The 14,159-nt window shown below is 51.5% G+C and overlaps 6 protein-coding genes across 6 annotated transcripts; 2 read left to right on the top strand and 4 right to left on the bottom strand.

Annotated features, from left to right (window-relative positions):
* The first annotated feature begins 31 nt into the window (after positions 1 to 31).
* Positions 32 to 2,078, top strand: cds1 (phosphatidate cytidylyltransferase). Its single transcript, XM_024827442.1, has 4 exons — positions 32 to 595; positions 662 to 1,034; positions 1,094 to 1,887; positions 1,940 to 2,078. The coding sequence occupies exons 1-4, from the start codon at positions 503 to 505 to the stop codon at positions 1,976 to 1,978; spliced, it is 1,299 nt and encodes a 432-aa protein (XP_024683171.1). The 5' UTR covers positions 32 to 502; the 3' UTR covers positions 1,979 to 2,078.
* A 679-nt stretch (positions 2,079 to 2,757) lies between these two features.
* On the bottom strand, positions 2,758 to 4,181 carry P174DRAFT_421109 (putative cyclin; the record flags this gene model as incomplete). Its single annotated transcript, XM_024824923.1, has 5 exons — positions 2,758 to 3,185; positions 3,246 to 3,573; positions 3,629 to 3,757; positions 3,812 to 3,893; positions 3,955 to 4,181. 5 exons carry the CDS (start codon positions 4,179 to 4,181, stop codon positions 2,758 to 2,760), a joined length of 1,194 nt encoding a protein of 397 aa, XP_024683170.1.
* Positions 4,182 to 4,426: 245 nt separating this feature from the next.
* P174DRAFT_407305 (uncharacterized protein) lies at positions 4,427 to 5,471 on the bottom strand (the record flags this gene model as incomplete). Its single annotated transcript, XM_024824133.1, has 3 exons — positions 4,427 to 5,245; positions 5,299 to 5,303; positions 5,356 to 5,471. 3 exons carry the CDS (start codon positions 5,469 to 5,471, stop codon positions 4,503 to 4,505), a joined length of 864 nt encoding a protein of 287 aa, XP_024683169.1. The 3' UTR covers positions 4,427 to 4,502.
* Positions 5,472 to 5,841: 370 nt separating this feature from the next.
* P174DRAFT_451437 (putative fructosamine-3-kinase) lies at positions 5,842 to 7,105 on the bottom strand (the record flags this gene model as incomplete). The annotated part of the gene is made up of 4 exons (XM_024829008.1): positions 6,588 to 7,105; positions 6,148 to 6,543; positions 5,990 to 6,092; positions 5,842 to 5,941 (listed from the first exon to the last, which is right to left on the bottom strand). The coding sequence occupies exons 1-4, from the start codon at positions 6,943 to 6,945 to the stop codon at positions 5,842 to 5,844; spliced, it is 957 nt and encodes a 318-aa protein (XP_024683168.1). The 5' UTR covers positions 6,946 to 7,105.
* A 41-nt stretch (positions 7,106 to 7,146) lies between these two features.
* On the bottom strand, positions 7,147 to 10,823 carry P174DRAFT_441875 (armadillo repeat protein). The gene is made up of 7 exons (XM_024827441.1): positions 10,135 to 10,823; positions 9,674 to 10,064; positions 9,486 to 9,596; positions 9,417 to 9,462; positions 8,369 to 9,394; positions 8,015 to 8,308; positions 7,147 to 7,952 (listed from the first exon to the last, which is right to left on the bottom strand). The coding sequence occupies exons 1-7, from the start codon at positions 10,421 to 10,423 to the stop codon at positions 7,317 to 7,319; spliced, it is 2,793 nt and encodes a 930-aa protein (XP_024683167.1). The 5' UTR covers positions 10,424 to 10,823; the 3' UTR covers positions 7,147 to 7,316.
* Positions 10,824 to 12,099: 1,276 nt separating this feature from the next.
* phoB (regulatory cyclin phoB) lies at positions 12,100 to 14,064 on the top strand. Its single transcript, XM_024827440.1, has one exon. It carries the CDS (start codon positions 12,494 to 12,496, stop codon positions 13,679 to 13,681), a length of 1,188 nt encoding a protein of 395 aa, XP_024683166.1. The 5' UTR covers positions 12,100 to 12,493; the 3' UTR covers positions 13,682 to 14,064.
* The last annotated feature ends 95 nt before the right edge of the window (positions 14,065 to 14,159 follow it).

Here is a 14,159-nt window from a genome sequence, read left to right as displayed (position 1 = left end):
CTGTTCTCTTATCTTACTCTCTTAATCAGTTCTCTTCCGCTTGACCATCCTTCTGCCATCAGATTTATGATCCCCAGGTTGAATGTTGACGATTTAGTTCTGGAATTCTTCGCTCTGCGGTTCCCATAGAGCTCTTCTTGCATCGTCTCGCGTCTCCTTTACCCGACCGCTTTCGGTCCCTACTTCACATGAAAATTTACTAGTAATCAACACGACGATCGCTCCCAATAATCATCCTCACTTGCCGTGTCCCCAAGGATTCTTTTTTTGGCCCGATTCTCCATCTTTCACCCTTGTTCGGGCCCCATTTCGTCTCTTCAGACCCCAGTCTCAGGTTCCCTGAAATTTCCCCGCGGTCTCGCCTGCTCCCCGCGCGTAGTCGCCCTGAGAAAGCGGTTTCTTCCATTTCTCTGCTGCCTTACACCCTTGCTCGACCATGTCAAAGTCACGCCGGAACGTCCGGTTTCAACACCGAGGAAGCAACGGATCTGAAAACCGTCGGATGAGCATCTCAGATGCGAGTGATGTGGCCTCCGACCCTGGGAGCCCGTCGAAGAATGGCAACGTCTCCAAACCCGCAACGATACCCGAAGAGGTGAGGCCCTAAGAGAGGACAATTGGTTTGATCGTTTGGCGATAGAAGGCTGACATTCTCGTACAGAAACAGGAACAGCCTCAATTGTCCGAATATGAGAAGAAGAAGCAGACCTTCATCACTCGGACAATATGGACGTTTGTGATGATTTCCCTCTTCTTCATTGCCATGTTTTCGGGCCACATTTACATCATTGGCATCGTCACAGCAGTCCAGATCATTTCGTTCAAGGAAGTCATTGCCATTGCAAATGTACCCAGCAGGGAGAAGAACATCCGCTTTACCAAGTCACTTAACTGGTATTTCCTGGCCACCACGATGTACTTTTTGTATGGAGAAAGTGTGATCTACTATTTCAAGCATATCCTCTTAGTTGAGAAGGGATTGCTTCCTCTGGCAACTCACCATCGTTTTATCAGCTTTACGCTCTATGTTATGGGTGAGTTTGATCGCTTACTCTACAAGATCGGACCAGCCGCTGATACTGCCTACTTCCAGGATTCGTCTTCTTCGTCGCATCGCTGCAAAAAGGTCACTACCGTTTTCAATTCACCCAGTTTGCCTGGACGCATATGGCACTGTACCTGATCGTCTTCCAAGCGCATTTTGTCATGAACAATGTCTTCGAGGGCATGATCTGGTTCTTCCTCCCGGCCTCTCTCGTCATCACAAACGATATCTTCGCCTACGTATGTGGTATCACTTTTGGTCGGACTCAGCTGATCCAGCTGTCGCCCAAGAAGACTGTTGAGGGCTTCCTCGGAGCATGGATTTGCACCATTATTTTCGGTTACTTTATGACCAACATCCTGATGCGTTACAAGTACTTCATCTGCCCGGTCAACGACTTGGGAGCTAACGTCCTGACTGGACTTCAATGCAATCCCAACCCTGTCTTTGTGCCTCAGCCCTATTCTCTCCCAGAATGGACTGGCTTGGCCAAGACCTTCTATGTTGAGCCTATGCAGTTCCACATCCTGGTGTTTGCCACCTTTGCCTCTCTCATTGCGCCTTTCGGTGGCTTCTTCGCATCGGGCCTCAAGCGCACCTTCAAGATCAAGGATTTCGGTGAATCCATCCCGGGCCACGGTGGTATCACCGACCGCATGGACTGCCAGTTCATCATGGGCTTCTTCGCCTACATGTATTACCACAGCTTCATTGCAGTATACAAGGCCAGTGTGGGGGATATCATCGAGGCTGCTATCAACGGCCTCACGGTGGAGGAGCAGTTCGAAGTGGTTCGCGGTTTGGGCAAATACCTCTACAACCAGGGAACCGTTTCTGAGACGGTATGTTCAATTGTTTTCGAGACAAAGGTCCACCTGCTCACCAATCATACAGATACTGGATTGCCTTAACGGCGAGTTGAAACGCCATTGAAAATGACTCGCTAATGACCATCTCCTTTTTCGTGCCTGGGGCCCTTGATGAACATGTTCGGCTTCTATGCATCTTCTTTTTAATCTTTCTATTTTCTCACAGTTATTTCTTGTCAACGCATTGGGTTGTTGGTGTATACAAGTTAGGAAAGGACGGTCGGGTGCCTGACTCAGCCGGGCAAAGACATGTTGGTCAGCCTGGATTCATATTCTTTTTGCTTTACATCCTCTTAGCTCCGCCTGGAGGTGGATTGGGTAAGCGCTCGATGCACTGTGTGAAGTCCCATCATATATAGCTTTCACGTGAGTGTTTAGGTACTTATCTACCTAAAAAAGATTTGTCGTTTGACATGTAATGCAACAGAATGTGCAAGGTAGCAGGTAGCTATTATTCTGTAGCGATTGTATTGTGATATGACGTACGCCTCTTGAAGCACCACTTGCGAGGTTCCGTCGGTAGACACATCGTCAAGAAGTATCTGGGTGGTCCTCGACACTGGGGTCTCAACAGCGGCGCCCGGCTCGTCGCTCAAAGCATGACGCTATGCATTCAGAGCGCAGCTATATCCGCGTCCTGTTAAGCTCTCACACCAAGCGTGCTGTGCTCCGCTGGAATCATGAATCTTGCGGCAGGCGGGCTAACAGATCCATCGCGGCCAGAGTACCGGTACAGCTGCCAGAAGGCTCGAACCAGCTGTCGATCCCCTGCGAGGGGCGCCCAACAGTAGCGGGTATGTCGCTTATGTAGTGTGGTCTCGTGATTTCCTGTCCAAAGACAATTCATTCCTCCACCTCGTACTCCTCCATTTCGATCTTGAAGTACTCGGCGACGCGCGCCTTCTCGGCCTCTGCGCGCTCCGAATCAAGCATGAAGCGCACAGCCCCGTCTCGACCGCGTTCCCCGGCCTTGGGTCTCTCCCCGTTGGCAGCGACAGGGGTGAGTGGGTGCACCGCGGGCGCGGCTGCTCTGTCTCTCTCTCTCTCTCTATCTTTTGGCGCGTGGCGATCCCTGCCGTCTCTCGCGCCATTGGTAGGCTTGGAATCTCTGCTGTCTTCGACCCAGTGCGTGTACCGACGTAATTTCTGGGCCTCTGCTTCTTTGTTCAGGGGAATGCGGACTGTGAGGAATCGATCAGGTGGGAAGTGTGGGCCGACGGTGGTCGAGCTGCGGTTGTGTGTGTATAACTCGAGCAGGTCAAAGAGAGTTTCTGGTCTTTGTTTAGTACTTGTTGTTGTCTGTGGACTTTGAGAAAAGGCAGGAGACCCACCCATTACTTCTTCGCGGCTCGTTCGCCATTGCTCGTAATCTGACCCCTGCTCCACGGGCTCCAGACGCTGATCCAGCAGGCGGCCCGCGAGTTCGAGACAGCAAAAGGCCATGGTGGAGGTGGTCTGCTTGATGGGGGCAAAGGTTCGATACAGATCCTGCGAGATGCGGTAGGCGAGATTGGAGACCTCGGATTGCGGCGACAAGCCATAGTGTCTGGCTAGTTTGATCAAAGTCTTCTGTGGGTGACGGGTCCGGAAGTCGAAGCCAGACGCTTCAAGCATGAGCCTCTCGAGGCCGATGATACCTCGAGCATGCGCTTCGAAAACCTTATGAGAACTATGTCAGTCGGTCCTGGTTGCCAGAGAGATGACGGGAACTCACGGGGTTGTCAGGAGACATGTGCTCTGATGGAGGGAGCTTCAGGTTGTACGCAGCGCATACAATCTCCCGGGACTTCTTAAGGGTGTCCTCAATCTTGCATGCCGTGAATAGAGCAGCCGCAGCGGCATCCTGAGCAGTCAAGTCAGCTTAGTTACAATGCAGAATAACGCATGGTGTGACTACCATATAATTGTACTCTGTGTCGGGGTGGATAAGGCGAAATCTATGATAATAGACCACAGCAGTGTTGAAGGTGCGAATAGGCCTGTCGAGTCAGCAAGGATTCTTGCTCAGTGGTGTTCAATAATTCAAACATTCAGACGTACAGATAGAGCGCTCGGCGCACGTTGTCGATCCATGTCACCCCCTGCAAGCGCAGAGCTTCCTCGCGCAGAGGATTGACTCCCATGGCCGCGATGCATTTCTGAATTGTCTGTTCAAAGATATAAGGCTTGGCTACCTGGATGAAGGACGGATGGATGGCAGGGGGTTCCGGCAGAGACGGGTCTGTTCCAGCCGGCTGTGTCGGGTCATCCTTCTTCTCCGAAGCCATCCTGTGCTGCTGGCGGAAGAATCTTCTTGTCTTGCCAGGTAGAGAATGTAAAAAATAGGTAAATGTACCGGGACCTAGGATGATGCGCAATGGATGCGATTGAATCTTTGGCTGCGCATGATTGGCGGATTGTCACGTGATATGGGTCACATGTTCATTCCGCATTTGTTTGCATATTCAATAACTGGTAGATTGACGAGACTATTATGATCCGATGGATCCTGGTATCTGTTTCTAATTTCTTGCTGAGAACATATGAGAGCATTTGTGTCATCTGAACTGTTGGGAATTCATATAAAGTATATACACAAGTGGTTGGAATCATGGCACTCCCCTTCCAGCTCTTGTGGCCTTTGCCAACTCACTCTGGGCAGTATTGTCCGCGTAGCGTTGATAGATGGGGAGGTAATGATCCTTCTCACTAGTTGTCTCCCTTATACTCCGTCTGCCTTCTACAGCACGGAGCCATGTCCTCCATCGCTGCCAGACAGCTTCATCTGCTCTCCCCTGACTCTCAGCAGGAATCCCAAGACCGCCTGTCTTGAACTCATCAAACACCCAGAGCCGCACGGCCCACGGGCCCAGCACAAGATCAGGCAGTGAGATCTGATCCCCTAAGAAAAATGGCCCCTCTTGATGCATCTCCCTGGTCCACTCCTTCAAACGGTCCAGAAACTCCTGGCGGACCTTGTCAGTCTCAGCAGCCACGTCCTCGTCCTGGGACTGAGGCTGGTACTGCAGGAAGCGATGGAACGCGGGGATCACCCGGGTCGTTACAAAATCCATCCAGATTTTCGCGCGGGCTTTCTCGTAGGGGTCTGTAGGAAGCAGACGCGGCTGATGGTCGGGATAAGCTTCTTCGAGGTACTCCAGGATGATGTTCGACTCGTAGAGTGGCTTGAGCTTGACGCCATTTCCGTCACCTTGTCCCGTGGGACAAGCGAGAGTGGGGACTAACCCCCGCGGGTTCAGGGACAAAAGTGATTGTGGCTTGTGATAGGGATTGACCTCGATGTATTGGTAAGGGATCTGCTTCTCTTCCAGAGCAAGCCAGACACGTTGGACTGCAAAGGTTAGCTGGCAGTTTAAAAGTCACTTATTTTACGCTTGTACGTACCAAACCTGCTGATGATCAGCTCTGTACAGTGCAAATAAAAAGGTTTAAAGAACTTACGGACAAAACCACCCCGCATAGAGCTTCAAAGGCTGCTCCGCCTGATGCCTGTCGACCAGCGCTTTTGCTGGTCCACTGGCTTCGGGATAGAGCTCGGCGTCTGGAACGGAAGGCATCGTAGCTGTTTTAGGAACTTCTAGCGCCTAGTATTTCCAGATCAATCAGAAGTCGTGTAGCAGGGTTTGGGGACAGGGGACGGCGTTAGGCTTTATATTTCGTTGATTCCTTGATGGAGATCTGCTGACTCAGATATGATGCCATAACGAGATTCTGTTGCATATCAAGATTTACTCCAGATTTTGTCCTATTCGTCGTTGCAAAAGGTGAAATCTTATAAGTGGCCAATATTAGTAGATCAAGCCCTCGCAGATAATTAAGCCGGGTAAATTGATAGGTCTAAGATGCTTGATGGATAAATCATGAATCTTATCAGATAATTCTACTCTATATATACATCGAGAATCTAGAAGTAATAGAGACAAACGCTCAACTATCGCCGTATTTCTTAAGCAGCTTCTGCATAATCGATACCGCACCCGATCGATATCCAGCCCCAAAGATGGCATGGTGGTTCAGGTGATGATACCTTCAAAGTCAGCCAAAGCTCCAACAATGCAAATCAAGGCACTCTTACAGCTCGTACAACCTCACGCGGTCCTCATACTCCTCCACCGGCTCGGTCTTGGGCACGATGCGATGATACGCCTCGAAGAACGCCGACCCAAACCCCCAAACATCTTCATGATCCCCAGCTCATACTCGCTGTGCGCATAGCACGCCGACGGATCATACACCACCTCGCCACCCCCTCGTCCTCCTTACGCCCACTGCCCACAATCCGCCCCGGTCCGCATTCCCACTCCACAGATCCCCATGCACCACCACCGGCGTGATCCCTCCCCCTTCCCCTCCCGATCATACCCAGATGTCCATCCCCCAGCAACGCCGGCACAACACTGCCCACCGTCCGCTCCACCATCTCCCGCAAGCCCGCATCCTTCCCATTCCGCTTCTCCGACGTCTCCAACACCGTCAGCAGCCGCTCCTGCGCGTAGAACTCCGCCCATGAATCCCGCCATCGATTCGGCTGCTTCGTGTCCCCGCAGAACGTCGCTACGGGGAACCGAACCGCCGCCTGCCCGTCTCGGGATCCGCGGGCGCAGGCGTAGAGTGCAACTTGCCCAACCGCTGCGCGAGGGACTCGCCTGTCCGCCGGCCACCGGCGCTGGCACCAGCGCCTAATTCGAGGAACTCGGTCGCGAGAAAGAAGCCCTTGCTCTTGCCCTTGCTGTCTTGCGCTTCCAGCGGTCCCCACGCTAGTGCTCGAGGGCAGAACCCAGGCACTGAGTCGGCGATGGCATTGAGAGACTCGTACTCGCCGCGGAACATCTCCTCTGCGGCTTGGCCGTCTGCGGACGTCTTGACGAAGTACCGGCGCTCTTTCTCGCCTGCCCCGTCTGCGGTGGGGACGGTGGCTCGAATTACCCCCGTGCTGGTGAAGCCGGAGCCTAGGTTTGCGGTTGAGAGGCTGGCCTTCGAGGCATCCGGGAGGGAGAGTGCACGCAGAATTGATGCAGGTACTGGTGCCATATTATGAGACTGTTTTTATCTGAGTAAAGCAGAGAGCTTTAGGGAGTGAACATGGGCTTCCTGGGGTTTTATTTAGACCGCAGCCAACTGGTGATATGACGTCGTTGGATCATTGAATCCCCACCGCAGACCGATAAGATAAGCCACGCAAGCATCATTATTAGAAAGCACAGAGGACTGAGGTATATGTGATAACTTCATATTATATTCAAGTCAAACAGCTGCGTTGAGGACAATACATTTTGTAGATGATGCATTTTATACAAACGTTCCAACACCCACCCATGTCAAGGACACTGTATCCAGTCTCCTGGTAATGCCCATGCTACAGCAAACCAGTAGCAACGAAACAGTCAAGTAATACACAATCGCTATGATTGCGTCAAAGAACTGATCAAATGCTCTGCTGTTTTTGTGCGTTCTCGCACGTCAAGGTCAGGGTCATCAAGGAGGCTTGTCAACCGCTCTATTACCCCAAGGGACCGTAGCTTGAAGGCTCGCTCGCGACAGCCATCGTGGTCGCTCGCGTCGTCTTCGTATGTCAGATTGATGACTACCCAGACACAGTTGATACGCACGTCTCGGTGGCTGTGGTTAAAGTACCACATGAGATGTTGCAGAAGGGTTGGGTGCGACACCAGGACTTGTCGATGCCATGGAAGGCTCGCGGCAAGATGGATAATGACAAATGTGACCGAGACGAGGATCTCGGTGGGAACGTTGAGTGCACGGCTTGCTGAGGACTCCCGACGGTGTGGGAGATTGATGGTGCGAGGTCGAAGCTTGTCCGCCAGCGCGTCGAGGATGAGGTCCTGCCCAATCTCCTTGAAGAGGTGGTCAATCATCTCCGATGCTCCTGACCCACATACAAGATTACGCAGCAAGTCGAAAGTCTGCTCCTGCACCGCGATATCATCCTGTCGAGCCTGTGTGGTCTGGTCCAAATCTCCATTCAACACGAGCTTTCGCCGCCTGGTCGCATCCGGCAGAAACATCTCCAGGCTCATCTTGGACGCAGGCAGAGTGTCCGTCATTTTGAGATCTTCGCCCGGCTTTGCGAATCCTCAACCGGATTCAAAAGGTTGACTTGTTCCCCGGCCGAATTGGCTCGGCTCATACCCGCCGCCGCACTACTGTCCACGTCGCCTTCCATTCCCCGTTTCGCAAGGGCACTTGTAGGGTCCTGCGTAATAATCTGCTTGATCCACCCAGGCCCAAGGCCGTCAATAATCTTGATCTTAACATCGTTGGCAGAATTATAGGACACATGTTTCAGTGCCCACAATGACTCGATACGAAGTTTTGTGTTCGGCGAGTGCGCGTGCTCGCATAGGACCGGGAGAATATCCGCTGAGATAATTGCCTACTTGGGTCAGTTGCAAGTCGAAATCTAGTGTCAGCCCTAAAGGGGATAAAGACTGACCTCTTTCATGGGACTGAAGTCCAATGCCAGGTTGCAGATTACAGACGTCGCAGCAATTTGGACTTCGATATCAGGATGACGGATCAGAACAAAAAGAGGAGCTGCAACACCAGCATCGATCAGACTTGTTCTCAAGACGCTCACAGAGCGAGTAAGCATTCGCGCAGCACCACAAGCGGCCAAGAGAGTCGGAGTGGGATTGCCATCCGTGGCAGTGTTCTTGAGAGTCGACGGGTCCACTGGCAGCTCGCTAGGGCAAGGCTTGAGAGAGTCGATGATGTATGGCACCACTCCATTCTCACACACGAGCTTACGATATTCATCCTTGAAAGGAACAAGAGCTGCAAGTGCCTTCAAAATATTCTCCCGATATCGCATGACATGACAATGAGTTGGCGAGAACCCGGGTGGTCCAAGTCTACATTCTAGTGGCTGCGTATCGGAATTTGGAGCAGATTCGTCGGCGTCTGGGTGCCACATTGGCTTGGTATTCTCGTGAATCGGATTGTAGGTCTCTTTCAGTAATTGCGATAATCGCTTAATCGCGCCACCATCGACGGCGTGTTTTTGCAATTCCTGATCGTCAATCACCAGAGCTGCGAGTACTGCAGGGGCTTCCTCCTTAACACGCGCGGTTGCGGGAATCAAGCCACCGTACTCGACAATGTCATCGCCCGGTATCTCATAGTCTTTGTCGAGCATTCGGATAAGGATCGGGATCAACAGATAGGAAAGCAGGGAGACGCGATGTTTCTTCGCCAGGCCAAGACGGAAAAGGACCGTGACGAGGCGAGCTGCCATCAAGCGAACCATGCCGTTCTCCGCGCGAACCATGTAAAGCAGCCAGGGGACGATGCAATTCTCATCGTCGTCGGAAGATGTCGACTCAAAAAGCGAGAAGGATGTGGGGAACGAGTGGCTGGGGCGACGGCGCGCCCCTTGGTGACCTAAAGGTGGGAAATTGGCTGCATTCGCCGGTGCCGTCGAGGGAGATAATGGAACCGATGGCAGCAGACTCTCAAGGGGCTAATCCCGGCATGTCGGGGACGGCAGAACCGGAGAAATACGTTGACCCCCAGGGCCCTTTTTGATGTCTGAGGGCGCGAATTCGGGTAACTGCTTGGGGAAAACAGTCACAATACCCGGCGACGAAAGGAAATGTTCGGCTCGCCACTTGGAGTGCTCGATAATCACCGTGACCGCACGAAGGATTGGAGCGAGCTTGGCACTGGGAGGTGCTGGAGGGGCAAGAATCCCAATGCGCCCGGCTCCTGGACATGCTCTTCTGCGCCAGGCAGAACGAACCCCTGGGCGACTACAAACGAGGCGACCTTGACAGCAAGAGCATCCAACACCCCCGAGTCAGCCAGGACAGTCTTGTGAGCCTCCTCGGTGCACAACTTCCCAATCAACGATGCAGCCAGTTCAATGGAAGCCTGTGCCTGATAAGATGCATAATCTTGCCCGATGATCTGAGCCAAGCACCCCACATGCTCCTTAGAAAAGAGCAGTTCGGCCAAACGAGTATCCTTGTTCAGTTTCTGCTGACTCTGCAATGGTAGTCGATCTGCAATGCTATTGAGCGTTCGGAGAATGGGAAGGCGGAAGAAGGAAGGGCAGCTGGGAGACGATAGAAATGACAGGAGGGTTGGAAGTGTATTGCTGGCGAGGATGGGCGCAAGGAACGCTGGGCCGCCTGATTTATTTAGGATCTCAGTAATGGTGACCACTACTGGCGATGTTGGGACGAATCACTGGAAATTTACCTTGAGTCAAACTACCAAGGATGATGATCGCCTGTAGACAAGCATCGTCTTCCTCCGACTTGATACCAGACGATTCTTTAACCGTCGCCGTAACGCTTTTCCCGCTCAGTTTCCGTGACGTGAGAACCTTGGTGAGCACCGGAATGATTCCCCGCTTGACATAAATCTCTTTGCGCTGATCATGACCAATTATTTCGTTCTTCAGGCTGCGAAGTAGTGCAGCTTGAGATGATACCGAGTCTGCGCTTTGGAGTTGGAGTAGGGTGGGAGGTGTAGAAGTGCGCGTCATAGTGGTTAGATCGCCGCCGCCGCCGCCGCCGCCGCCAGACGAATCCGTTTGACTTCTTTGGCGACAATCGACAATGGGACGGGGGCCGACTCGATGCAACAAGCCGAAGAGCGCTGCTATCTGAAAATCAATGTTTGATCGATATCATGCTCATGTGGAGTACAGGCGACGGAAGCCGAGAGCGGAGGTCCAGGAGGGGTCTGATGCGGTGTGCTACCAATTGATAAGGATAAAGCCAGATGCGATGAAATGAACCGAATCAATAAGAAGTCTATTGAAACAAATAAAATTCGCTTCGAAAGAGAAAGAGAAAGGAAACAGAGGAAAGAGGGATAAGTATGTATGTACGAGCCTTGAATTGCGATGACAGGTGAACCCTCATCAACGGACAATCTTTCTAGACCATTCGCAAACTGATGTCGCTGAAGTCGGGGAGAGCTTGGCGGTCCGGAGTAACTGATCGGAATATGGGGTACCAGTACCAACTTACAGCACTCTTACAGCTCTTACAGCAGCCTGACAGCACTCTTATTACTTTCCTTTGGTCTACATCATGGGCCTTATCTATGTAGTTACTTACCTACCTACGTAGTGCCTTTACAATCCTACTACTGTATTTTCTAGCATCCCAGAGTGCCGTCTGCTTGCGGAATAGGGTCTCACCGCACGTGATGTCACATGACTTTAATATCACATGACGTAATATATATTCAAACAATATTAGGTAACTAAGGGAGCATCACATGACTCAGGCCTTTGTGGACTGATTTAGCCCTACCTTTTACCTAGTGGATCAAAGTGGACCTGAAAATTGCATTACGTTACATCAGGTGCCAGTCAGAGCATCCATTGTAATTTATGTACGGAGTAGGGTCATCCCAAATTATCATACGGAGAAGATTGTAGTTTTTCAATGCTGCTCTTGATCTTTGCTCTTTCAATAGGTATATATGGAGATATGTTCGAAGATTTTATCTAGGGAGTTCATCCTCAGCCATGATCAAATCATATGTGATCATTACATGGTTTGAACCGCCGAGTGCGGAGATTGGGAGCTCGAGAGTATTTGTGGCCATCCATGTGACCTAGGAAACTATCTCCCATCTCCAAGTGAAGCCAAGTGAAGCATAATAGGGGTCATGGCTACCAAATAGCTACGAACGCCCTGTCATTATCTGCCTGAGTAGTAGATAGTAGGAGTCTTCAGGTACTTTGTCGTAGGTCCGTCCGGTCTAAACTGTCTAAGTGCCTCTAAACTACCCTGTTATAGAGCCCCCACCAGAGAGGGTACCTGAGTTAGGGTAACCTGACCGCTAGACATCAGATCCAGGGCAGTTAATTAAGACTTCAGAATCTGATCAGAGACATGTCAAGCCTGTCAGAAGACGGCAATCAGCGCCATCAACACCTTTAATAATCCATAAAAGTATCAATCTACGAAGTATCCGACCACCCCAACTGTGGGACCCCTGGTAATACGTATTCGACCGGCTGACGGTGCCGATTTTTGTAACAAGCGGTAACCAGAAGAACTGGAAGAGTGCCTCCAATCTTTCCGCCCAGGCGCTCCCAGGCTGCTTTCGATTGGGCAGAATTTGGCTACTCCTTTATTCTTTGTTTTCTTGGAGATGGGTGTGAAGGAGTTTGTGTGTCTGGGAGATGGCCATAGTCTTCGTATTTTTGTAACTGACTGAGCTTCATATAAATATATATATATGTATATATTTTTTAAGCTTTTTTTACTCTTTTTGTTTGAGAATTTTTTTGCCTTGGAAACCGAGTCCCGTGTTCCCCTCCTTTTCCTTAAAAACTTCTACGACTCGCTTTAACTCTAACCCATCATCATTATTATTTGGGTTTCCAAGGACGTATCTTCCGCCCTTTTAGAAACCCTCCACCTCAGACTTCAGTCTCTTTGTTGAAAAGAGTCTGATCTTTGCAAATCATGATGCGTCTGTGCACGCCGTCGTCCCTAGCAGCAGCAGCACAAGGTTTCGCAGCGTCTGCCAGCTCCGTTGCACGTCGTGCAATCTTCCGCCCACGTGGTGGTCTCGTTGGGCGGAAATAATCATGCTAGTCTCATCGCCGTCTCCGTCCGCCCTCCATCCTTCGTCCTCTTCTCCTCCAACGCTTCCTCATCCTTCTCACCCCTCTCCCTCCTTTTCTCATCGATCCACGACAGCCGCCGTCGCCGCCGTAACAGCAGCTCATAATCTTCGTCATCATCATTATGAGCCTGCTCGTCAGCCTCCTGCGTCCAGTAGTCACTACAGTCCGCGTTCTTCCCGCTTGGCCATCGAGGAACTTCGATCGGCCTTGACACGACATACGGTTGAAGCTTCGCCTCCGGGGCCCTCAGGGGATCTCCCTCGCGGCCGCATGTCCGCCGGGCTGACCACCCTTGGGGGCGGAAATAGCACGTGTTCGTCCGCCACTCCTATTCCTGCGGTCGCTACGCCTGTTAATCCGCATTCCTCTGATCGTCTGACGGATACTGAGCCTGTCGGTGCTCCTCCAGTACCAGCGTGGGCCCCAGCTCCGGCAGAGGCGCCGGCCCCTGCCCCCGCTACTGCGCCTGACTTGGCTCCTCCAATGCCCGCCCCCATCAGTACAGGGTCCAACAAGCGTAACAGCCCGAATGATCATGGCGTGGACGCCTCGCTTGCGGGACGCTCTGGGGACTTGGACCTTGAAGGCAGTCAGTCCAAGCGACTGCGGCCATCCAAGCCCGACGTGAAATATCTGCCGGAGAATTATGATCAGGCTGATCCGCGGGACATCGTCATTTTGATTTCTAGCATGCTGATGGAGCTGATTCGCTTCAACGACAAGATACCGCTGAATAACGGACGCCTGACGCGTTTCCATTCTCGATCACCACCTCGAATTTCGGTCCAAGACTATCTTCAACGGCTTACAACCCACGCCACCTTGTCGCCTCCGATCTTGCTCAGCATGGTATACTACATCGATCGGCTCTGCGCTCTCTATCCGGCCTTTACCGTCTCGAGTCTGACTATTCACCGATTTCTTATTGCTAGTGCGACCGTCGCCAGTAAAGGTCTCAGTGACAGTTTCTGGACTAACAAGACATATGCTCGCGTGGGAGGTATCAGCATGGCGGAGTTGGCTCTTCTGGAGTTAGAGTTTTTATTCCGCGTAGAGTGGCGGATTGTACCCCAGCCTGAAGTGCTGGTGGATTACTATCAAAGCCTCGTCGAGAGGTGCGACGGGTATGAAATCCTGCGTGAAGGCTGAGTACTTTCACTGCACCGATGCAGCAGTCAGTTGGATTCCAGCGCTGTTATTCTCCTTTCCATAGGTGGTCGTTCAGATCTCCAATCATTGTATTGTATTTCTACATACCATACATCTAAAGCGGGAACGGAGTTGATCTTCTTATGCATTAACGGGCGATGTGGGACATTTTTCTCATTCTGGTGCTGTGTAATGCCTTAGGAGCCTTCTTTGGCCTTGTTATCACCTTCTTCTTCTCATGCTTCTACGACCTTGCGGACTACCTGGTCATGATCTCTGTACAGCTTCACGCTATTTTTCGGGCGTTCGATTGTTACTAGCGTGTGGGATATCATACTCCTTTATCATTTCGAGCTAATTTAAGCCTCCTACGTATATTTGTCTCACATTCGTTCTTCTACTTTGGTAGCATTATGTCATAGACTTTTTCTATGCGGTCAGTTGCGAAAAACTTAGGCAACAGATTCATTGTTGCCTG

The sequence above is a fragment of the Aspergillus novofumigatus genome (genome assembly GCF_002847465.1).
Source record: "Aspergillus novofumigatus IBT 16806 chromosome Unknown P174scaffold_4, whole genome shotgun sequence".
Taxonomy (NCBI): Eukaryota; Fungi; Ascomycota; class Eurotiomycetes; order Eurotiales; family Aspergillaceae; genus Aspergillus; species Aspergillus novofumigatus.
The sequence above is the reverse complement of the archived record's forward strand: the minus strand, read 5'-3'. Positions and strand labels throughout refer to the sequence as shown.

What these genes read in the sequence shown, in the direction of transcription:
- cds1 (XM_024827442.1), top strand. Translation starts at nt 503, where the DNA reads ATGAGCATCTCAGATGCGAGTGATGTGGCCTCCGACCCTGGGAGCCCG. An exon ending in CCGCAACGATACCCGAAGAG is followed by an intron (nt 596 to 661) that starts GTGAGGCCCTAA and finishes ATTCTCGTACAG; the next exon opens with AAACAGGAACAGCCTCAATT. An exon ending in CTTTACGCTCTATGTTATGG is followed by an intron (nt 1,035 to 1,093) that starts GTGAGTTTGATC and finishes GCCTACTTCCAG; the next exon opens with GATTCGTCTTCTTCGTCGCA.
- P174DRAFT_441875 (XM_024827441.1), bottom strand. Translation starts at nt 10,423, where the DNA reads ATGACGCGCACTTCTACACCTCCCACCCTACTCCAACTCCAAAGCGCA. An exon ending in TCGTTTGTAGTCGCCCAGGG is followed by an intron (nt 9,597 to 9,673) that starts GTTCGTTCTGCC and finishes AGCACCTCCCAG; the next exon opens with TGCCAAGCTCGCTCCAATCC. An exon ending in AAGTCAACCTTTTGAATCCG is followed by an intron (nt 7,953 to 8,014) that starts GTTGAGGATTCG and finishes CCTGCGTCCAAG; the next exon opens with ATGAGCCTGGAGATGTTTCT.
- phoB (XM_024827440.1), top strand. Translation starts at nt 12,494, where the DNA reads ATGCTAGTCTCATCGCCGTCTCCGTCCGCCCTCCATCCTTCGTCCTCT.